The sequence below is a fragment of the Carassius carassius genome, chromosome 43 (assembly GCF_963082965.1).
Source record: "Carassius carassius chromosome 43, fCarCar2.1, whole genome shotgun sequence".
Lineage (NCBI taxonomy): Eukaryota > Metazoa > Chordata > Actinopteri > Cypriniformes > Cyprinidae > Carassius > Carassius carassius.
In genome coordinates, this window is record NC_081797.1 from 22728290 (window position 1) to 22753400 (window position 25111).

At 39.7% G+C, this 25111-nt stretch overlaps 2 protein-coding genes across 2 annotated transcripts in view; one reads left to right on the top strand and one right to left on the bottom strand.

Annotated features, from left to right (window-relative positions):
* LOC132125334 (histone H2B) overlaps nucleotides 1–25111 on the bottom strand; it is a 471182-nt gene that overhangs the window by 24770 nt on the left and 421301 nt on the right. The gene's annotated exons all lie outside the window — the stretch shown is intronic.
* Nucleotides 14434–14862, top strand: LOC132125211 (histone H4). The gene has a single exon (XM_059536494.1). The coding sequence runs from the start codon at nucleotides 14503–14505 to the stop codon at nucleotides 14812–14814; it is 312 nt and encodes a 103-aa protein (XP_059392477.1). The 5' UTR covers nucleotides 14434–14502; the 3' UTR covers nucleotides 14815–14862.

Consider the following 25111-nt stretch of genomic DNA (forward strand, 5'->3'; position numbering starts at 1 on the left):
ATAGGAACATATTCACTGATAAAGGTGAAGGGGAGTAGCTTGAAGATGTCATGTTTCAAAATCACTTGACATCACCAAACGTTCCTCTGGAGGCAAAACGTCCTCTTAGGCTTCGGCTATGGCTGTAGGGTTGTTGTGAAGGTAGGGGCGGAGCATAGAGACTATGCCGTTTCTCGTTTGTTACTCTAGAGTAGACCAATTCACTTTATTGAGGCATACTGCCCCCATCTGGTATGGAATGTGGAGTATGACTTGATTTTTTTGCCAGACATGACAGATGGCACCTTTAAAGGTCCCATTTTTCGTGCTTTTTTGAAGCTTTGATTGTGTTTACAGTGTGGAATATAACATGCGTTCATGTTTTGCGTGTAAAAAAAAACAGTATTTTTCACACAATTCACCTATCTGTATACTGCTGTTTTCACATTCATAAAAACGGGACTTCCTTGTTCTATAAAGTCCCTCCTTCAGAAATACATGACGAGTTCTGATTGTGTCAGCGTTTCCTGTGTTGTGATTCGACACCAGCTTAGCGCACGCAGCCCTCCTGGAAATGAGATTGGACTAGTTTTGAGAAGCAAGTGTGCAGGAGGCATGTGCTGGAGATGTAGTTATAATCACAGGAGCGTTTTTACTGACGAGATGCGCATGAAAATCACATTAGATTCTTTTGCACACCCCTAACATCTAGTTAACAAAGCTAAACATTTTTGCCCTTTGTGTAATAAGTTACAGAAACTGTTAAACACACCTACTTAAATAATAAAATACACTTACCGGTTGTGGTCCATAAACAATGCCTTCTCCAGACAAAGCGGGAACTGCTCCATCTTTCAGGAATAATCTTTGTGCGAATTCGGCATTAAACTGATTGAGAAAGCTGTCCTCAGCAAGCTGTCCTCAGCAAAATGTGCTGCACATAGTTTTACATGTGGATAAATATTTTTGGGAACCGAGTTAAACATAAATTGTAACCATTAATCTCCAAGTACAGCATCCCTGGGAAGGCCAAACAAAGATGATTGGATTCAGAGATGAAAATAACAGTGTTTCGACAACATGGCGACAAACACAAACGCAACTCTTCCTTTTCTCCGTCGGAGCGTAACAAGACCATGCCCCATTTTTGTGTGTTCATGTGGGCGGAGGTTAGTCAAAAAACTGTTTTAGTGACGTCATTACTGCAGGAACTAGAGGGATGTAGTCCAAATTCTGTTAAATAAAATATCTCTCTTGGCATTGAACTTTGAGCTTTAGAATTTTACAGATATTATTTATACTCTAACAACAACATTACACACTAACTAAAGTTTAAAACATGGGATCACGAAGAACGGGACCTTTAAATGTAAAACCACAGTACACACCCAAATCAAGGCTACATAAATGTATAATAATACAGGTCATTATCATTAGCTCTGATAAGGTTGTGTGTAAAGCTCCTTTTTAAATAAAACCATGTATTAAGATAAAGACATGAAAACGTAGCTTCTTATTGCATAATAAAAGTGGTGCATGGATGTAGAAGATTAAAAAAAAAAAAAACCTTTAGCATGCACTGTTTAAATATCAGAATCAGAATTAATTTACTGAACCACACTGGGAAATTCTTTGTTACAAGTTGCAATGGAAAGTAGGTCAGTCGAAAAATGCATGCCATGGTTTGGACAAAAGTTGCTTTTATGTTCATAAAAATTTGAGGGGAACGTTCCTCTCATCATAAAGAACAGATTTCAGTTTGTGTAATTTTTGTGCTCAGGCCCTAATAATGACTACTGGTTAGGTTTCAACCCTCTACAGACACCTTGGCAATTGAATCGCCATTGGCTAGTAAATATTTTAGTTTACTCGCCAGACTAAAAAATTGGGAAAAAACTAACAAAAATACTGATAGGATAATATTGATACGGATTCTAATAATAAAAACTATAAAACACACTAAGGATTATTAAGGATTAATGAGCAGCTGGATTCATGAATATTGATCAGGTTTTGAGCGTTTGCTTGAACTGATTTACTGAAATCAAAACAGGGACGAGAATAGGTGAGCGCCAGCCAATGGGATTGCCGGTTGCGCATTAACTCCACCCACTACCGGAAAACCCGGCTGTTCTTAAAAGCTGAAGACTTCCATATTAACGCCGTTATTTTTACAGGAAAATACAGCAAAGAATATTTTTTGAATGTAGCGAGTCAATTCACTCTCTCTATCTCTCTCTCGGTCTTTGTGTGTGTGAGAGAGAAAGCGACGGCAATTTGTGTGTCTTCACACTTAATACAGGTGCGCTGCGTATCCATTGAAATGAATGGAGAAATATCACATATCGCTTGACGGAGAGTGAAACTCTGAAGCGCTCAGTCAGAGTCAGAGTGTATGCGAGTGAAAATATCTTTATACTTAGTCTCCAACTCACACACTGTCGATTATTCAACCCACCAAAATGGCTAGTTGGAGTCACCCGCCACGAGCAAAATCCACCCGCATTTGGCGGGTTGGCAGGTGTTAATGTCAAGCACTGGCTGGAAGACTCGGAAGCGGGGTGTGAGGGGTGGTGCTCTTGCTAGCTTAGGCAGCGCATCTAACGCCCAGCTCTACCTAGCCTGATTCTTTCTAATGTCTGCTCCCTTGGCAAACAAAATGGATGAACATGCTATGCTCATTCGTACACAGAGAGACTTTTGCCGCTATTTGCCTGTCTGAGACCTGGTTGGCTGAAAGTTTCCCGGACTCCATGTTACAACTCACAAAAACTACGTGGAGGTGGGGTTGGCTGCTACATCTGCAAAAAACTTGTCACAAACCTGCTCTCCAGAGTTGGAGTCTCTCACTTTGATATGTAAGCCCTTCTACTTGCCTCGAGAGTTTTCTTCTGTTGTCCTGATGGTTATTTATATTCCCCCGGACGCCTCTGCTGCTCTGCAGCAACTTCTAGATAATATCAAGGAGGTTGAAAACAGCAAACCCGACGCTGCCATGTTTGTGCTGGGTGATTTTAACCATGTCTCCTTGAGGAAGGCACTCCCCAGATACAAACCCCAAATTCAGATCGCTACCAGGAAGGATAAAACACTGGATCAATGCTATTCTCCTATTTCAGAGGCATATCATGCTGTAGCCAGGACCCCTTTGGGTGAGTCCGAACACAACAATATTTTTCTTATACCAAAATATCGCCAGAAACTTAAAGTGGCGAGACCAACTGTCAAACTTTTTAGGAAATGGTCCCCACAAGCCATAGACACATTACAGGACTGCTTAGACACCAGGTGTCTGGCGTGGGCTGCAGGACATTACTGACTATAAGATCAAACACCATGCTCCAGTCAGTGACCCCTTCTTCCTGAGAGGCTTAATGACTTCTACTGTCGTTTTGACGGTACAGAGAGCAGGGTGACCCTCCACCCATTATCTCTGAGCATGATGTAAGAATCTTGCTCCGTCAGCAGAACATCAGGAAGGCGGCAGGGCCTGACGGTGTAATGACTGCCACTTTAAGACACTGTGCTGATCAATTAACATCTGTCCTCCCTTTCATCTTTAACTGGTCTCTCCAACTTGGTATTGTGCCTGCTTGTTTTAAATCTGCTGTGATCATTCCAGTTCCAAAGAAAAATAGAATCTCATGTCTTAATGATTATAGGCCAGTGGCCTTAACTTCTGTCATTATGAAAGTGTTTGAGCATTTGAGATGTAAACACCTGTACAGTATTTCACTTGACCCCCACCAATTTGCTTATAGAGCAAATAGGAGTGTTGATGCGGTTTCACTCGGTTTGTATTTTATTCTTCAACATCTGGAGTTAAAATGTACGTGTCCTCTTTATGGACTTTAGCTCTCCGTTCAACACTATCATTCCTGTGAAGCTGATCAACACTTTACAGGAGCTAGGTGTTAGAACATCACTTTGCAAATGGATTTTCAACTTTCTATGCAATAGGAAGCAGGTGGTTAAAATGGGTGATTACGTCTCACAGTCAAAGTTTTTGAACACTGGCGCCTCTCAGGGCTGCGTCCTTTCCCCACTTCTGTACTCTTTATACACACAATTCTGTCAATCACACACCAGTTCAGTTATGTTGCTTAAGTTTGCTGATTATACCTCTGTAGTTGGTCTTATTACAAACAGAGATTAGTCCCACTACTGCAGTGAAGTGGAGGGGCTGGTGAAATGGTGCGAAAGCTATAACTTGATACTTAACATCTCAAAAACCAAGGAACTGATTGTGGATTTTAGAAGGACCCCTAGTCCCCTCCCTACGGTCTCCATTAATGGGGTGGAGATGGAGAGGGTCACTTCGTTCCAGTTCCTGGGGACCACAATCCAGAAATCCTTATCATGGGAGCTCAACACTAATTTTGAGATCAGTAAACCTCACCAGCGACTCCACTTTCTGCAGCAGCTCAAAAAGTTTAGAGTCAGCCGTGTTGCCATGACCCACTTTTATAGGTCTACTATTGAAAGCGTGCTCACTTTTTCCATGCTTGTCTGGTTCAGTCACACAATCACTCAGGACAAAACTAGGGTAGAAAGAGTAGTACGCAGAGCATCAAAAATTATAGGCTTTAGTCTCCCTTCACTTTCTTCACCAGAATAATCAGAAAGGCTAAAAACATCATAGCGGACTACTCTCACCCTGCTCATCATCTCTTTAATCTCCTTCCATCAGGAAGATACAGGAGCATTAAGACTTCCATATCACGTTTCAGAGACAGCACTTACCCTCTGGCTATCAGATATCTGAACTGCTAGCAGCACTTTATCAACTGTATGCACTGTGCACTTACACTGCTCAGGGGTATTGTCTTTTTTCTGCTGGGTTTTGGTCTAATGTCTTACTGGTTGCTGGGTATTGTTGGTGAACACGGTCTGTTTTTTTGTACTTAGGATGTTTGTCTTTTAGGTTATTTACGTCTGAGAGTTGTACCAAGACAAATTCCTATCAACTTGTTGACATGGCAATACATTTATGGCAATACATTTATTGAATCTTGATAATTTGTGACATGCAAATTCTTATTCTTTAGCTTGGGTTAAACTAATTACTTTTTATTTTGTAAGACCAGCAGCTATGCTAATTAGGTCTCTATTTGTTTCTCTGTTTTGCCGTAACTAGGATTTACACAAGCTTCAGTCTGGATCCAGAACACCAGAGAAGAGATGATGCCAACCACTCAGAGGATCTCAGATGATGCTAACCCTGAAACAACATACAGAACTAACAAATATTGCTACTATGCAATCACATAATAATTGCAGTTAACAGTGTTCATCGTCTGGTTGACTATGTTTTGTATAAAATATTCTGAAAATTCCTGTCATATGCACATAAACTGACAGTCACCACTTATAAGCTACTACTAAATATTGTAGACTTAATTTTCTGTAAAGTTGATTTGCAATGATTTGTATTGTAAAAAGCGCTAGACAAATAAACTTGAATTGAATCACCTTCTGCCCTCCCTTGAGTGGTAAGCACTGCCTTGTAGCTGGGCATCCAGTAGCCACGTGACCAGCTTCTCCGCAGTAGACACAGTTGGTTGTCCAGGTGATGATGGCACTCACTCAAAGTCAACCGCATCCTTCCCACCTGCTTTGGCTCATACTCTGGGAAGTTGAGATGGAAGGACTGAGGTGTGATTTAGTGCGATGACTATTAGATCCAATGAGGTCGGGAGGAGGAGTTACTGTAGGAGCCGCAGAAGGGCTGGTGTGTGGCTGATCCAACTGTTCAACCAGCTGGAGAGAGATCTCGGCGTATGCGTTGCGGGAAAAGCCATTGAACAACGCAGCCCCACTGCCAGATCAGCACTGATCACAAGCCGCCGAAAAAAAAAAAAAAAAAACGACATGACACAGGGACAGCAGAGGGAGCCAGAGGGCACCCTGACACATGATAGCTATCTGTTGTAGTGTTATCAAGGAGGTGAGCAAGCAAGTGCAAGTTTATAACATTTATTAAATGACAAAACAAACAATGTACACAAAGACAGGAGGTACGGGGAATCTTGAAGGTCAGGGAGATATCTGGGAAGAGGCAAAGCTCACCGGTTATCCAACGTGTGATGGTGAGTTGGCAGCAGGAGAGCGTGACACAGGATCTGCGGGGGAAGAGCCGTGAAAGGAGTGGACGGGGTTCCAGAGACAGGACAATACAACGACGAGACGCACATAAACATGAAATAACACTAAGATTGACAAACAACACTCTGTCAAACACAACACGAAAGACAGTTCAATATGTAGGGAAAGGGAAACGAGTGCAGCTGGTGATCATGAACAATTAGCACAAGAAACAATCAGTGCTGACGCAAGACACACACTCAATCCACCCACATAGTGTAAAACCAACCGTGGTTTATCATGGTTTACCAACCGTGACATCTGTTTGTGCACTTCAGATGTGTGCGCGTGTGCATAGAAATGCTTTATCACAGCATGTGCGTACCGCATTGAGATGTCTTGGGCTTAAAATTACTTTAATGTTTAAACTGACAATACTTAAAACACATGAGAATGAAAAACTTTCTTGACAAAGCAACATCGGCTTGATCGTTAAGACAGTTTTGGAGTGCTAAGTTGACAAATGGGGGGCTGAAACCCACCTAAAATGTGTTTAGAAGCGCCCCCATGGTAAAGCATGCACAATTATACTGAAACATAAATATATAACCAGTTTACCTGAACCTGTTTCTGAGATAACGACATGCCAATTCATTGTTGGATTTTTGACACGGCTAACCGTAAATCATCTTACACTGTCAATAAAAATGACTGATACTTAAGCCAACTCTGCTCTAACTGTTGACTAACAGTGGATTGTCCACAAGTGGATGGCTAAAAATCTGTTAGCTCATATTCATAAATCCTCAAGGTAATGTCTTTGAATTATCTGATGCTTGCGCCCCCCTTGCAGGTGTTGGCGCCTCACAGGTTGAAAACCCCTGCCTTAGGAGACTATTGCCGCGTTTCCACCGAAATTAGCCGGAACATTTGTACCAGGAACTTTCCCCAGGAACTTTTTTCCCCCCAGACCTGTTGCTTTCTGCGTTTCCACCGTGGTGTAAAGTACCGGGAAGATTAGGCAAATAGACTGGTGATGTAGGTCTGCTCGCGTTTCTCAACACAAAGTACGCTGATTTTGGACGTGCATCCTCGGTAGTTCAGACTTTGTGCATTCGACTCGGGAGTGTGATGGCCGCGACGACGCAAATCCGGTAATTCTGCAAACAGCAGCGCACTTGATAACATCAGCTATCAAGCTCGCCTTGGCCACCGCAGTTTTCCTCACTTTATATTTACAATAAAACAAAATGGGATATCAAATACCACTGCCTCCTTTCGTTTTCATTTAAACATAATAAAAGCTGCAGACATGTACTTAGTTCAGGGATATGTGTACATATACAGCCATTACAATGAAACGAAATATTATATAAATTTGCCTTTTTATTTTCATTTTAACATATAGATAAATTGAATACAGACCAAAGATAACCTGTTAGATTTACCCAAAACTAATTATATATTATGTTTAACCACTAAAGAGACATCAGAGCCAGAGGCACACATCAGAAGGTCTAGCCGAGGTGAGGCTGCTCTCGGCGGGTACATGATTACTGAGCTCTCGCTGATCACGTGGAGCTCATGTCTCCGAGATCGGCGAAACACATTTTTAAATAGGCACTGTCTTTATAAAAAAAACACAGATTTGAGTTTTAAACAACTACATTCTCACCTGAAATACTTTTAAAATTACATTTCATGACACAATAACAGTAATATTTTGAAAATGATCCGAATAAATGATGGTTGAACTCAACCAATACTGCGTGAACTCAACCAATCAGCAGGTTTAGCACCCAAGTCCCGCCCCCGAAAGTTCCAGAACTTTGAAAAAGTACCACCTCACCAGTAGGGACTTTCTAAGGGGCATTTTTTTACCTGGAACTTTAATTCCTGGTTCCTGCGGTGGAAACACACCAAGTACCAGGCCAAAGTCCCTGGGTAAAGTTCCTGCAGTGGAAACGCGGCATATTTGGCGGCATGGAAACTACTGCCAAATGTGTCTCATGGGTCCTGCATACTGTAGAGAGAGGCTACAGAATCCAGTTTGGATCTCCTCCTCCTCAGTTCAATGGGGCCACCCTCAATCTGGTGGGTCCAAAGCAGGCTCTGGTATTGGAACAAGAAGTAAACACTCTCTTGAGGAAGGAGACCATCAAGGTGGTCCCTCCTCATGAAAGAGAGTCCGGGTTCTACAGCTGGTACTTCATCATTCCGAAGAAGGATGTAGGATTTTGTCCCATTTTAGATCTGCATCCGTTGAACTGCTCAGTCATCCAACTGAAGTTCAGGATGCTAACACTCAAACAAGTTGTGTCTCAGATCAAGTCCGAGAACTTGTTTGTCACGATCTATCTAAAATATGCATATTTGCATATCTCTATTCTTCCTCATCATAGGAAGTTCCTGAGGTTTGCTTTCGGGGGCAAAGCTCTTCCTTTTCCGGACTCTTCCTTTCAACCTTGTACTCTCACCCAGCATCAAGTATGTTGATGCTGCTCTGTTTCTGCTGCGACTCCAGGGAAACTAAACTATACTGAACTATATTGACAATTGGTTAATACTAGCTCAATTGGACCAGGTAGTGGTTCTGCATTGAGATGTCATTCTTGCCCACATGAAGGAACTGAGGTTAAGACTAAATATCTTGGAGTATATCTTGGTCAAGAGGAATATAAAAAGAAAAATTGGGAGGGTTTAGTGGAGAAGGTCTGTGCGAGGTTGTCTAGCTGGAAATGGTTGCTACCCCAGTTATCATATAGGGGAAGAGTACTGATTGCCAACAATCTCATTGCCTCAATGCTTTGGCATAAAATGCTGGTTGTGGATCCACCAGTGATTTTAATCCAAGAAATTCAAAAGAGACTTGTTAATTTTTTTTGGTCTGGTCAGCATTGGCTGAGAGCTGCTGTCCTCTATCTTCCTGTTCAAGAAGGGGGACAGGGACTGATAGACATTCGAGCTAGACTGACAGTTTTCCGACTGCAGGCTATTCAGCACCTACTATATCACCAGCAGCATGGATTGATGGAACTAACATGTGCTCTTCTACGCAAGGCTGGACTAATGGGTCTAGATAAACAGCTATTCACCATGACCCTAAAGAGAACTTCTCTTGGTGGACTTAACTTGTTTTACCTCAATATTATGGATTTATGGCAAATGTTTTCTGTTTCAAGAGAGTGGTCAAAACCAGGTCCATGGCTGTTTAACGAATCTCTTTTTTTCAATCCTCTTTTTCTTGCTGAAATTCTGAACTCTGAGACCATAAGGTCAAACTTGCTGGCTGCTGGAATATCCATGATCTAAGGATAGGAGATGGGTGGATTGAAGCTGAAGAACTTGCTCGAAAAGTGGGTTTCAGGTCTGTGCGTCTCGCTAATCAAATGCTAGAAGACATAGAAGCTGAACTTCCCTTTTCAGCTAAAGAATTTCTCAGAGAGACTTGTGCAGGAGAGGATACAGAGCCATTCACTTTTCCAGAATTTGACTTTTTGATGAAAAGGGATTATCAAGAGGAAGATCCGGCAAAATTGTTGTCTTTGAATACTCCAGAAATGGGGTTGTTCAATGATTTATCAAAAAGAACTTTATATACAGCATGTGTTAAAATTACGAACTATCAAGACCTTAAAGATCAAACAGAAAGCAAATGGACTTTAGTGTTGGGGTCAGACTCTTCCCCGAAAGGTAGCTGGCGGGCCCTGTACAAAAAACCCACTGAAAAGAGAGTGGGAGATCTGCAGTGGAGAATTGTACATGGAGTTTTATTCACAAACAGACACATAGCACGACTGAATCCTTTAGTTGGAGAGGGTTGTCCTTTTTGTAATGTATCAGAAACTGTGATTCATGCATTTATGGAATGTTCCCTTAAAGGAGCATTTCACCCGTGGGAACATTGATCTTCATTGAAAGTGAGTCATATATGTAGTCGAAATCTATTAAAACTTTCGAATTTGGTGCCTTTTTGACTGAGTTATTACAGAAAGTAACTTTAGGGCTCATTTGTATGTAAAACCACAACTACCACAATGCAACACATTTGCACAGCTCCACAAGCCACTCCCACTAATCCAGAACACCGCTGTTAGGCTGTTGAGGACACAGTTAGCGATGTATGGTATTTACGTGCCACAGTAGTAAACAATGCCACAGTAAGCTTTTTGTGCATTAAAAAAGGTACTGCACAAACAGTTTACAGTTGACGTTACGTAACTTATTAACTGGGAATCATTTCGTGATAATAATGCTTGAAGAAATTGTGTACATTTCACGAAATGAATAATTAATAAAATTGAAATACTTATTTTACAGTTAGACGTCCATTTGTCCCTGCAGGCTTCGGCTGGCGTTTCCAGTTTACCTTCGGAATTCTGAAATATGTCTCCAGGACGCCTCTGTCCATATGCGGGGCGAAACTAGGATGGTTCACAACGCAAACATCCGTGTCCTTGTCTGCCTCAGACATTTCTTCGAGGAGAAATTGGCATCTTTCAAATTCTTGCAGCAGACGGACTCGAACTCTGTGTCCGTAGGCGCACAACGAGAGCACAGGCACCACCAGTCCGCACCAGCTCGAGCACGCCCGGGCTCCTCGGACGCGACAGGCAGGTCTCCGGCCTCGGCTGCAGCCGCCGCCTCCTGTTCCTCCTCTGCGCTATATTGTGGCTCGTATAGATAGCCACGAACATCTGTTTTGAGCAACAGACTTTGAAAATCCTCTTCTTCCGTATCATGAGTTGTTCCTCCAGCCATTCTCGTAAATCTGACTCCATAAGCGCTTGTTAGCTTAGCTACATAGCTTCCAAACAAGATGGAGGATTTTCATTTTCGTTTCTGTAAGTTTAGTCCCACCCACTGATCTGTAATAGGCCTGTAGGGTGAGTGGGTCCCACCCCCTGGAATAATAATAAGCTACTGTCTGTAGTCTCTACACTTTTCAATGAATTTTGACTTCCTGCTTATTATGACGCAAAATGACGATTTTTACGTCATAATAAGCAGGAAGTAAAACACTTAAATCCTTATTTCTCCCATCTCAGGGAAAAACAAAGGAAAAATCCATGATCATTATAATATATGACTGGGTTTCTAACAATACAAAGCTAAATGCAAATGGGTGAAGTGATCCTTTAAGAAACAAAAATATATTGCAGTATATTTCAAAATATCATGTAATATATTAGACATATATTCTTATATATGGAATTTAATATTTATTTTTTCCAATAAATTGCAATATATTGAAAGCGGCAATCATTTGTATATTTTGCAATATATTATATAATATATGTATAATCAATATATTATTCAATGTATTCAAATATATAATATATTAGAAAATAAAAAGGGAAAATAATATATTACAATATATCACAATATATTTTAAGAAATATATTGGTAAATATATTTTCCTTTCGTAAGGGTTATCGCCTGAACAACTTGATGCAGTTAGTGAAGGTTTGGAGTCTGGAGCTAATGGGTTCGTTTAATGTTTCGTGGTTTATTTATGGACCAAAGTACTCAGTAGAAAACAAAGAAGAAAGTTATTATTCTAAATTTTCTTTATGGAATGGTAAAGTTGGCAATTTGGTGTACTAGAAAAAAACAAAGAAAAAAACAAAAAAAAAATAAAAAAAATAAAAAACTTATTTGGGTTTGTAAATATTTATGCAGATAAATCCCAAATGTTATTTTATTAATAAAGGGATTTTCAAATGTCTCTCTCTCTCTCTCTCTCTTAACATGCATACACATGGGACACGCAAAACTCTGCATTTAAACATTCAATAGAAAATAATAAAACATACAGTCGCTGATTCAGAAGCGCCAAATTGTAGTAGCAAAGTCAGAATGACCTCCTCTTCTAGGTTCACGAAAAGGTCAAGCATAAAATGCGTTGCTGTTCTGTTGTAAGCACTCTGAAAGATTCCTAAATCCATCTACTTTCAGAAGGCCAAATAAAGTGCTTTTGCTTTCGTCTAGACACACAGCATCTCCCTGACATGACTACTTTAACACGCCTTCTTTCTTTGCGTCAAAATTTGGGTGGCATTGCACAAATATTTCCTAATAGTGATGTACAGTAGTCATGTGGGGGCGTGTTTGAATGAGCTGTTTTAGGGGGGGCATGGCAGAGTCTTAACTTTGCATGATATGACTCCTTTAATTACGCATGTGCCTTTAAGTGTCCGGGTCACTACGTCACCCTGCCTGTTGATGTCTCACCCATCCACTGGATTGATTACACACATGATTTAGAGCATGGTCATGCCGAAGGCGTTCCCATAGCGTTTTGACGCAGCGTCTCATACCTTCAGGGAACCATGGTTAGATGCATAACCTGAGACGTTTTTTCTTTTCCCCGTCCTTCCTTTTATTCTTCTTCTTTTAGGTTTATGGATCTTATAGTACATCCCAACATCTTTTATGAGTTCTATAAGAGCTTTCTGTGTATCCTGTTGTTCCCAATATACCCTCCAGGTCCCATTTTCTTCCTGTTTTATCTTTGGCCTTGGTCTATTCCTCTCCTCCCTATATTTCCCTATAGTGCTATAATAGTAAATGTTTAGCCCTTTCTGTGATTTTACATTTACATTTAGTCATGTAACAGACACTTTTTTTTTTATTCCAAGCAGTCATCTGATTGACTACCTATTAAAAACAATGTTTTGTTTAATCCTGTGCGGTCAAACATCACGGTTAAAACTGATTTCTCTCTTCTTTTTTTCCTTCTATTTACACCCTGTGCATTAACTGATTTCTGTACACTGTGCACTTTCTGCACTCTTCATTATCCATATCCCGCCTTTCCTGCCATTTCTTCAGTATTTCTTTTTTGATCATTGCCTTAGTTTTTCCTTTAACAAAGAGAATATTACATCTCTCGTCCTGGTTGATATTTTTGCCAGTTTATCTCTCATTCCCTTTTATGTTTACATGAGCAGGTATGTTCATGCATCATTTTAGATAGCATTTCACTTTAGCATTTAGGTATCTAAATAAGCTTTCATGAATTTCTAGCTTTACATTTTTGTTAGATTTCATATTTTAAATACTGAAAAGAACTGCTACAGAGTCAACATAACATACTACTCTGTCTGAAATCCTACTGCAATCCTACTATAATCGCCATCATCTCAGCCATGAAAACTGGCAACTGATCAGATAAACTAGACAGCAGCTGTGTGTGTGTGTGTGTGAGAGAGAGAGAGAGAGAGACAGCAGGTGAATATGTGTGTGTGTGTGTGTGTGTGTATGTGTGAGAGAGAGACAGCAGGTGAATATGTGTGTGTGTGTGTGTGTGTGTGAGAGAGAGACAGCAGGTGAATATGTGTGTGTGTGTGTGTGTATGTGTGAGAGAGAGACAGCAGGTGAATATGTGTGTGTGTGTGTGTGTGTGTATGTGTGAGAGAGAGACAGCAGGTGAATGTGTGTGTGTGTGCGTGTGTGTGAGAGAGAGACAGCAGGTGAATGTGTGTGTGTGTGTGTGAGAGAGAGACAGCAGGTGAATGTGTGTATGTGTGTGTGTGTGTGTGTGTATGTGTATGTGTGAGAGAGAGACAGCAGGTGAATGTGTGTGTGTGTGTGTGTGTGTGTGTGTGTGCGTGTGTGTGAGAGAGAGACAGCAGGTGAATGTGTGTGTGTGTGTGTGTGTGTGTGTGTATGTGTATGTGTGAGAGAGAGACAGCAGGTGAATGTGTGTGTGTGTGTGTGTGTGAGAGAGAGAGACTAATTACTCTCACTAATTACTCTCACTAATTCACTTTGCACTACATGGTTAATACTTTTTATATATTTTATTATTACTATTATTCTTTTTCTTTCTGTAAATACATATGTGCACTATTTGTAAGCAGCCCAGCTGCAACTGCTTTGGCAATACAAATGTACAGTTTTTGTCATGCCAATAAAGCACACCTAAATTGAAATTGAGAGACAGCAGGTGAATGTGTGTGTTGTGTCTGACCTCAGTGTGTTACCCTACGGTCCACCAGAGTGATTCTTAATATTTCTGTATTTCTATAAGTTAAAGAACAATCAAATGTTCACACGTTCTAAATTGTTACAATTTAATACGTCTAAGATGTTATACTATTCAATTATATTAATATGATGTAAAATTATTATTATTATTGTTATATTAAAATTATTTATAATCATTCTTCTTTTTGTACACGTATTGCTGCACACTACCAGCTATGGTAGTGTATCATTTACAGTCATATATATTTATAAAGCAAATTTGAATTGAACTGAGAGAGAGAGAGCGAGAGAGAGAGAGAGAGAGAGAGCGAGAGAGAGAAAGAGAGCATATAGCTCCGCCTTCGAGTGCTTCAACTAGGTCCTGTAGACTACTCTAAAGCTCTTCTCGCGCACTGTGTGTTTTTACACGTTCTATTGTACAACGTAGAAGCTTGAAGATCTGTAGTAATGTCTGGAAGAGGTAAAGGTGGTAAAGGGCTCGGGAAAGGAGGCGCTAAGCGTCACCGTAAAGTTCTTCGGGATAACATCCAGGGCATCACCAAACCCGCCATCCGTCGTCTCGCTCGCCGCGGCGGGGTCAAGCGTATCTCCGGTCTGATCTACGAGGAGACCCGCGGTGTGCTGAAGGTGTTCCTGGAGAACGTGATCCGCGATGCCGTGACCTACACCGAGCACGCCAAGAGAAAGACCGTCACCGCCATGGACGTCGTGTACGCGCTGAAACGACAGGGACGCACTCTGTACGGCTTCGGAGGATAAACACGTCCGTGTTAGCAGAAAACCACAAAGGCTCTTTTAAGAGCCACCCACGTTTTCAAAAAGAGTACATTTCATAATATTTAGTAAGTAAGATAATTATTTTACACGCATACATAATCTGAACGTGTTAAAATGAAGTTATTTGAGACCAGTAAGACCAGTAAAGCGACTGTCTAAAATTCTGACGCTTGTTCTGTTCTTGTAAGACTGGAGCCGGACCGTCTGGACTGAGGGACGACTTCTCCCGAAGAAAACAAAGGACTTTCCTTATAATTAACATTTGAACAATCTCTTGAATACCCTCCTGCATAAGTAACAGTGCTATCGAAGACGCACCACACCATCACACTCCCTCCACTTAGTTTCACTCAGAATTCCCAATAGTATAATATTCTACATTAATGTAAGTGATATTTACAGTCATGTTTGGTGTCATTTGAATTGTCTCGGGGTGACTGGTACAATGGTCTCAATCTTACAAAGTAGACTTAGATCTTAGATTAAGTTAAGAGATATTTTGATTACTGTAATAGGAGTGCCCTTTTCCAGGATCTTCCATGTAAATTACCTTCTGTTCCCTTTGAGATATAGCGTGCTTTCACATCTCTAGTTCAGTTCGTTTGGTCCGAACCAAGAGCAAACAATTATACATTGTAGCATTTTTCAGCTTTTTTGGTTCCTTTTCACACCAAACTGATTGCTTTGGTCCGAACCAGTTGAAAGTACCAAAATGCAGGAGAGACGACTGCGCGGGCTGATTTTGTCCCTGGCCATAATCTAATACATTGTTTGTACTGTATACACCACAATATGCAAACAATACATTTCTATAACGAAGCGCGGATTCGGCCTGAAAACAACTTTCCAATGCACTGCAAACGGCGAGCGGGCATCGCTCGTAACTTCAAGCGGAGGCATGCATTAATTCTTCTTAACTCTGACATGCTCATGCTCATCTGACCAAATTTCTGAGGCTCCGCGCCTCCTCACTACTCCAAGTTTGTCCACGAGCTGCCATGCTAAAGTGCAAACTGTCAACAAACACTTCCTCATCCCATAATGCACTGTGCAGTGTACTACGGCAGCTGGTTTAGTCCAAAAATGATCAGTACTTTTTGCAGTTGGGTCTGTTCGAGGTCAGATCACATTCTCACCACAAACAAACCGCTCCAGAGTTCGTTTGAAAGCATACCGAGACCACCTCTTCAAGCAGGTCTCGGTACGCTTGTTTGGTCCACCTTTGGTGCGCACCACTTTGGAGTGCGATTGCTGCTTTCACACCTGCCCAAACGAACCGCACCAAATGGGGAAACAAACTTTGGTACGATTCAACCGAACTAAATGAGTGTGAAAGCACCCATAAACTATCCTTGTCTGGGACCAGACTTAATCAAATTCCAATTGTTAGTTTCCGTCTCTATCTTGGGGGATGTTTGTCTTGGCATACAACCAATTTGCATTTCAAACTAAATTCAAGGTCATACTAAAATGGAGTCAGATTAAATAATAAAACAGAGTCAGATTTGAGTTAAACCTAAACTGAATAACTCTACACGCTGAAAGACCGAACACATAGGAAACCTTCATCCAGCACCGGATACCTTCCTTGGGCCGATTGCCTGGATCTTACAAAGTCTACTAGATAGAAGTACTTGCGCTATCCGATCAAGGACTCTTCTCTGAGCAGCGAGGTCAAAATATACATTTAATGCCGGCTCTAGGGAAAAAAAGAAGCAAAATAAATGAGAAAAAAACATCAAAGCTCAAAGAAAAGGCTAGTAAAGTATGCTAACAAAGATTTTCGAACCCACTTTATCTTTGAGGTGTCTAGTATTAATATTTATTCACATATATTCAGTTTTGTTGAGTGTGGTCACAGAATGAGTGATGGTCACAATAGTGACCGCTGGGATAACAGTGAACTTAGGGACAAAATATAAATCCAATTACAGTTCTTAGTGAAAAATGCACTAAAATGTTGCACTAAATTAAAAGTGCAAATGTTATAAATAAGTTACAATGTTAATGTTGTAATGCTGGTAGCACTAATGTAACAATTTGGTGATATATATTACAAAAACAAACAATTTTGAAATATGTTGATGGTTGTGTATAGACTTGTGCCGGTATTCGGTAATGCGATATATTTTGGTGATTAATATGCACAATATTGTTATCGTGGGCACTTCTAAATACCGTGATTAAATATACATTACAAATTATTCCGAATTTGGAATGCACTTTAAGAATAGTATTCCCATCAGCTGCTTAAAATGCACAACATCGCTGTTTGCTGCTTGAAAGAGCGCATACACTCTGATGTAAGCAACCACGCATGAGAAGCACATGAGGAACACGTGAGAGACGCTGAATGAAAGCACATTCACTCTCTGACAGCAGATGGCGCTAGAATGCAGCCCTTACCCTGTAAACACAGTAAATAAAGCAACTGTTACTTTCTAAACCATATTTAAATAATCTTAAATAACCATTCAGATTTGTGTTTTCCCTATGGTGTTTATTACAGAGCCAACTACAGAAATATATAGACTCAATAGGCTAATTATCTTCAAACATTCATTTTTTTTTTTTTTTTAAATCTGGACAACAAATGTCCTAGATATTGTTTGAAAGTGTTTTGATCTTTTATTGTTCATTCACACTTTACATTAGGGCTTCATTAGTTAACATAAACTGCCAATGAAAAAATTATTCTGAACATTCATTAATCTTCCAATATTTAATAACACATTGTTAAAATTGAAAGTTGCAACTGTGTTATTTAATGACCTAACATGAACTAAGACTTGTATTTTTAACAAAGATTTTTTTTGAGGAATTACGGTACCGTATTTTCCGCACTATAAGGCGCACTTAATTTTCTCAAAAAACGAGAGTGCGCCTTATAATCCGGAGCACCTTATATATGGCTGAACTTTTTGTTGACATTCCTTTTAGCGTTCCATCTAGTGGATGCATAACACAAACCCAGTCAAACGCCTGACTGCAGTATCTTCTATTCTATGCGCTTTATAATCCGGTGTGCCCTATATATGTGTGTGTGTGTGTGTGTGGCAGGAGACGAGAAACAGTCAGATTTAGAAGCCTGTGATTGGCTGATGTGAATGTCTAGCCCATCGATTTCTAAGCAATGAAATATGCTTCTTTCATTCATTGTGCGAAAAGACCCAATCAGGAAACAGCAGCCAGCCCTCTTAAATTAGCATGAGGATTCAATAAATCCCCAGTTCATGCTGTGTTTGACACCTTCGATCATAACATACTTCTACAGAGACTGGAAAACTGGGTCGGGCTTTCTGGGATGGTATTTCAGGTCATACTTAGAATGGAGCGGTTATTATGTGAGTGTAGGAGAGCATAGGATTAAGTAGATGTCCATGACATACGGAGTCCCACAAGGCTCCATTCTTGCACTGCTCTTGTTTAGCCTGTATATGCCCCCACTAAGTCAAATAATGAGAAAGAACCCAATTGCCTATCACAGCTATGCTGATAGTGCCCAGATTTACCTAGCCTTGTCTCCAAATGACTACATCCCCATTGACTCCCTCTGCCAATGCATAGTTTCAGTAGTTGTCAAAGCAGTAACTAAATCAGCATACTATCATATAAAAAATATTGCAAGAATTAGATGTTTTGTTTCCAGTCAAGACTTGGAGGAAGTTGTTCATGCTTTTATCACCAGCAAGGTGCACTATTGTAATGGTCTCCTCACCGGCCTTCCCAAGAAGAGCTGCAACTCATACAGAACGCTGCTGCCAGGATTCTGACTAGAACCAGAAAATCTGAGCATATCACACCAGTCCTTGGGTCTTTAGACTGGTTTCCAGTTACATTTAGGATTGATTTTAAAGTACAAACCCAATTCCAAAAAAGTTGGGACACATTGCAATGATGTGGAAGTTTCAAACTTCAATATTTTATTCAGAATACAACATTGATGACATTTCAAATGTTTAAACTGAGAAAATGTATCATTTTAAGGGAAAAATAAGTTGATGTTAAATTTCATGGCATCAAAATTCATCTAAAAAAAAGTTGGGACAAGGGCATGTTTACCACTGTGTGGCATCCCTTCTTCTATTTATAACAGTCTACAAACGTCTGGGGACTCAGGAGACAAGTTGCTCAAGTTTAGGAATAGGAATGTTGTCCCATTCTTGTCTAATACAGGCTTCAAGCTGCTCAACTGTCTTGGGTCTTCTTTGTCGCATCTTCCTCTTTATGATGCGCCAAATGTTTTCTATGGGTGATAGATCTGGACTGCAGGCTGGCCATTTCAGTACCCGGATCCTTCTTTTACGCAGCCATGATGTTGTAATTGATGCAGTATGTGGTCTGGCATAAATGCAAGGTCTTCCCTGAAAAAGACGACATCTGGATGGGAGCATACATTGTTCTAGAACTTGGATATACCTTTCAGCATTGATGGTGCATTTCCAGATGTGTAAGCTGCCCATGCCACACGCACTCATGCAACCCCATACCATAAGAGATGCAGGCTTCTGAACTGAGCGCTGATAACAACTTGGGTTGCTTCTGCCGAGAAAGGTCTGGCTGCAGACTTGCACTTGCACTCTCAGACTTGCACTCTCAGACACTTGTGCTTCCGCTAGCGACGTCACTTGCAGTCTTTATTTTATCTATTTATTTTGTTCTATTTATTGATAACTTTTTGTTTGAATCTCTCAACATTTTACAACAGTAGCCAGGTGGTGAAGACAAGAAAAAAGAAACTAAATTACAATGTCACTTGCAATCGCTACTTGCACTCTCCGCTACCTGTGACGTCACTTGCAGTCAACACAAATCTTGCGTGTTGCCAATGGAGACAAGACGCTGTGGTGGTGATTAAACGATTAAAACTAAATTAGTAGGCCTACTACTATAATGTACAGGTTCCTGCAAGAAAAAGACAAGACCTGCGAATCCGTGGCCACAGAACAGCAGAATATGAACGCAATGCACAAAGTCTTACGTTAAGTGTTTTCCTCCTGTAGAAAAAACAATCACTTAATATGGCATATTGTATTAGGATACGTTAAGTTCAATTAAAAGACCAAATTCGATATATAGTTATTATTTAATGTACTACAAGGCAAGCAGATGGCTATGAACACAATGGGCAAACTTTGTCCTCCCATACAGCAAAACACTTAATGTGGCTTAATAACAGACTAAGATGATAAAGACAATTCAGTAGGCCTAGCCTATATGTCTTGTTGATGACTCAACGTATACAGACCAGCAAATATGAATGAAGTGATTTCAAAAGGATCAACTCCGTACAGGCAAGCAGCCGAGTACAGAACGCAGTGCGTTAAATTGTACATTAAACGTTTTCCTCCTATAGAAAATCATGATAAAGAAAACACAATGTACCTTAATGGACAAAGACAGTGATATAAACGAGTTGTAGACAGTTTATTCTATATGGAAAAATGCTTAACGCGAAACTTTGCGCGTTGCCTTTAATCACGACCACAGCGTCTTGTCTCCTTTGGTAACACGCACGATTTGTGTCGATTGCAAGTGGCGATTGCAAGTGACAATGTAATTTAGTTTATTTTTTCTTGTCTTCGCCACCTGGCTACTGTTATAAAATTTTGGGAAATTCAAACAAAAAGTAAAAAAATAAAATTCAATAAAATAAAAAAATAAAGAATGCAAGTGATGTCACTAGCGGAAGTGCAAGTGTCTGAGAGTCCAAGTCTGAGAGTGCAAGTGCAAGTCTGCAGCCAGACCCTCTTGCACTGCAAAAAGAGATGTGTTAAAAATTACACATCATGTTTAGAATTGTAACACATGTGGTGAGTGTGTTCAGGGACTACACATGTTGTGTGAAATTTTACACAGTAGGTTGTGTGAGCTATTTTAACACAGAAATTGTGTCAGGTAATTTTACACAGAAAATGTGTTATGTCAACACATGTTTTACACAATAGATGTGTGAGCTATTTTAACACAGAAATTGTGTAGATAACTTTACACACAAATGTGTGATATCAATACTTTTTACACAAAGCGTGTGAGACAATTTTAAACTTAAATGTTATTTCAAAACATTAAGTGCTGATTGTAGCTGAAAATGACCAGAAACGACTAATAATGTGTTAACATTACCAAGCATATGTACGGTAATCATAAAAAAATAAAGTCAAATGTCAAAATATATTTGCCATTTAATGAGTGCAAAGTACAACAAAAACTACTGCACTAACTGTAGCAGGATATACAGTGATAAGAGTAATATCAGAAACATGAATACATATTAAAAGATACGATCAGTCATATCATAAAAAACAGATGCATGAATACATGTCATAAGAAACATTTGTTTAAAATAATTAATCTGTATGAAAACCATACTTGCATTTAACAATCAATCACAGTTATGACTAATGGATGACTTGTAACAACATATAAGTCATATCAGAAAACACAGATGCATGAATTCATTTTATAAGAAACATGTTTAGATCACTGAGATAATAATATAACTTTTGTCAATGATAATTAGTCTTGAACTTGACTTGAAATCGTTTAGAGTAAAACATCACCCAGTTTGAATATATAAACTGATTGTTATTAATCACAACTTCAAAGATGACAATGACAGTCTGCAGTTTGACAATTTGCATTCTTGAGAAGGATTAGCTAAATAATCTTGTATCTTGGGTTTAAGTATAGCTCATCTGAATCAAAACCCTGCATTATGTCCAAAGGCCTGAAATCTGCAGTATCGGCCAGACTGATCATTTCATACTCTTTAGTTTGATGTACAACATAGGCATAGAAATGATCATCAAAGTACTTCACTGTAAGAATTCTTACAAACATCAGGATAGACATGTCATTAGTCTGAGGTATGATGTGAATAATTTCTCCAAATAAAGGCTCTCCTTTGTTATCTGCTTTAAGAGGCATTACAGAGCCAGTTCTGTAAGTTTGTCCGAACACACTAACAGCATGGGTGACGTAGACAGTGCTGTTCAAAGTATATTCAAAGTCTTTGGCTGATTTCAGATTTTCGAGCACAACACCTGCTTTCTTCAAAGAGCCAATAGTAACAGGATATGAGTTTGTAACAATCATTTTCTCAGAAAAAGGGTCACCTAACTTGAAGCTATACATTTGCTGAACCTGATGTTTATAACTCAGTGTTTTAGAAACATTTTTAAAGTTTCCAACTATATTAGCATGTCTTTTTAATGGTTTATGCTTTCCTTCGAATCTCATACACCACAATTGAGATATAGGTCCAAACATAAGCATCATTCGCGGATAGTGTGTCATAAAATGATGTTTGGGTATCAAGTTTTGGTCATAGAGCTTCTTGAATAGTGTGTGATGCTTAATAATGAGCTGTTTAAGAAAAACAGCAAGTCCATATGTAACAACAGGTGCAAATGCAATGCTGCATATCTCTTTTAACAAAATGAATAAGTGCCAATGTTCACTTCCTACACTAACAAGATCACCAACCAAAAAGGGTAATACCTGTAGAAGGCACCACATTTGCGATGCCGTCTGTTTTATTGCATTGTCAGAGGTTCTTAGATTGAGTATAACACTGGGCTCATTTTTTTCATTCCCATACCCATAGTCAAAACTAGAAATTCTATGATTCAACAGTTCTAGAGAAAATAGCCTTTCTTCATAAATGAAGTGGCGTAACATTAGTCTGATTTCCAAAGGCGCTACACCCTCAAGGATATCATGCATAATATCAACGCATGTGTTCTCAGTGACATGGAAATAGTGCAGCTTGTTTAAACATGAGTCCTCTTTAACTCCAGTTGCAGATGGATCATTACGTAGCACATGCTGCTCATAGTTTTCTCTGGTGCGCTTTTCTACTTTATCTTCGTCAAAAACAGTCTGCGCAGTCGTTTTGTCAATCAGGCAGAAGTGACAAAACTTGTTGGCTGAAAAGCTTTCCAAATAACCACAGAGGGAATGGATAGCTAAATTGTCAGCAGTCAAAACACAGATTGTTCCATAAAGTTGATGTCTTTGTCCTTGCATGTCTACTGCAACACCCAACCTTTCAAGTAGTCTAACTTCCTCTAGCAGTGGTTCCAAAATTTTACCAAATCCATATACCTCTCTGTCCATAGAATTAAACAAAAGACATAAGTGAATATTTGAAAGTGAAGAACTATATTGCGGTGGCAGATTTGTTAAACTAAAATAAACAGCACCCATTTTATGGATTTTAGTTTTTGAGCCTAAAGGGTTAGTTGTTTCCAGGTCATCAAAATACAACTGTATTTGGAGTGCTTGAGGACATGTTCCAAACAATGGGTGAGATGTAAAATGAGTCCCATTACAATAATTGTGCATTTTCCCTTCGGTTTGCTTCTTACCCTGAAGGTAAACTTTTTGCATCTGGTCATTACTGAACAGAAATTTAATAGTCTCAATTACTGACACATATTGACACGTGTCTGCTGCCAAAACTTGTTTTAATTGTCCCTGTTTTCTTGCTGTGTCTGTTCTATGTCCAATAAAGATTTCCTTCGGCTTCACAAGATCAAATTTCTCTTCAAAGTATTTACTCATTTTGTAAGGTGTGTCTACATCTTTAAACAGTAGTTTAGCAGCTTCAAACTCACCCATTAATGACCGGACAGACTCACTGCAAAGTGGTACCTGCAGATTATTCAACAATGTAGTTGTTGACTGTTTAAGATTATCAACAGTCCTCTCTAGCACCTCTTGTGTACAAGAGATAGTTTTTGCTACATCCATTAAAGTTGTATTTGATGAACGGTATATCTTTGCCACAAAAGAGGCAACAGTTTCACTAGGAATGGCAGTTTGAACTGGAACATAGTCTGATGTTTCCACAGTACTAGATGTCCCAGTCTCACATGCAACTGATAAACTGTGGTCATTAGGTTGAAATGTCACGTCCATGAATGTTGTTGTGGACTGGTGGTCTCTATGAAGATGTTTGGCGAATGAATTGAAGTTATGATACGGTCTTGGGCAACCATCTTGGCTGCAGATAATGGTCATGTCCTGTCCATCTGATAAGGCATGAATTTCACGGAGATGCCAAATGACTCTCCTTACTTCTGTAGATATCAATTGTCTGCACTTTGGACACGTACATTGTGGTGTTATTTAATGCGCAGCCTGAAGCTTTGAAAGGATTTCAAGTACCTTGGCTTTCTTGGTTGAGATGGTCACATCATAGATATATTCGAAGAAGGTGAAGACAGAGCTCAGCTGTGGTGGATATGTCAAGTTGCACACCCAGTAAAGCTTGAATAGCTTGTCAACTGCACACGTCAGGCCATCATTTAGAGGAATGGCCACCTGGTCGTTCCTTGCAGTGATGATGTATTGTCGTGTTGGGCTTTTCAGACTGCCGATGCAGATCAGCTGTGGCTGGGTCCTTGATGCCATCTCGGAGTTATCGTAGAGGGATGCAATACTGGTTCCAGGCTTAAAGAAGATAAAAAAGATGCAATTTAAGAGTTGAAAAAGCAGCATAAAGAAGTCTAAATGTGTATGCTATACTGCATTAGTTAACATTTTTGAGTAATTATTCTTCTGTAAGTTACCACTTGTAAGTAAGACAAGATTACCCTTTAAATGTGTATGTAGAAAATATCAAATTCAAAAGTCATAAAAACAGTGTTATACATTTTGTACTACCGGTATTTACACATTTTATTAATTGTAATAAAATCATAAATATTTTAACTTTTCTTTTTAAATAAATTATTTAATAATTACCTAGTTACGGCCGACGTCGGATGCAAACGACCTGCAATTTATGACAACGCATGAATTTGCAGCGCAATTTCTAAATGCTGTGCATATGTTGTCAAATTGATGATGTTTTCTTAAGTTGCGTGTGTTTTGTCTATCTGCATGTGTTGTCATAAATTGCAGGGCCACCATACCTAGTATTTCGTTGGCTCTTACAGACATCATTACGAAACATACCGGTACAAAATCAATCAGGAATGTTATTGCTGACTTCACACTGCAGCGACTTCCGGGCATTGGTGGCAGAAGATGTGTCAGAAGAACCAGCATAGTGTAGCACTTTTCATCTGAAAATTAAATGAAAACAGATTAAAGCTACAACAAATATTTCCAAGTAGGATTAAAAGGATTAGATCATGTGTTTTTAAACTGGGGTTCAAAAACTGAGTTAAACCGAGTTGAACTGGGGCTGTATGAGGTAGCCTAGCCACACCCACCTAGATCTCCTTTCAGAGAGAAACTATTCTGGAACACCATCATTCACCAAGTT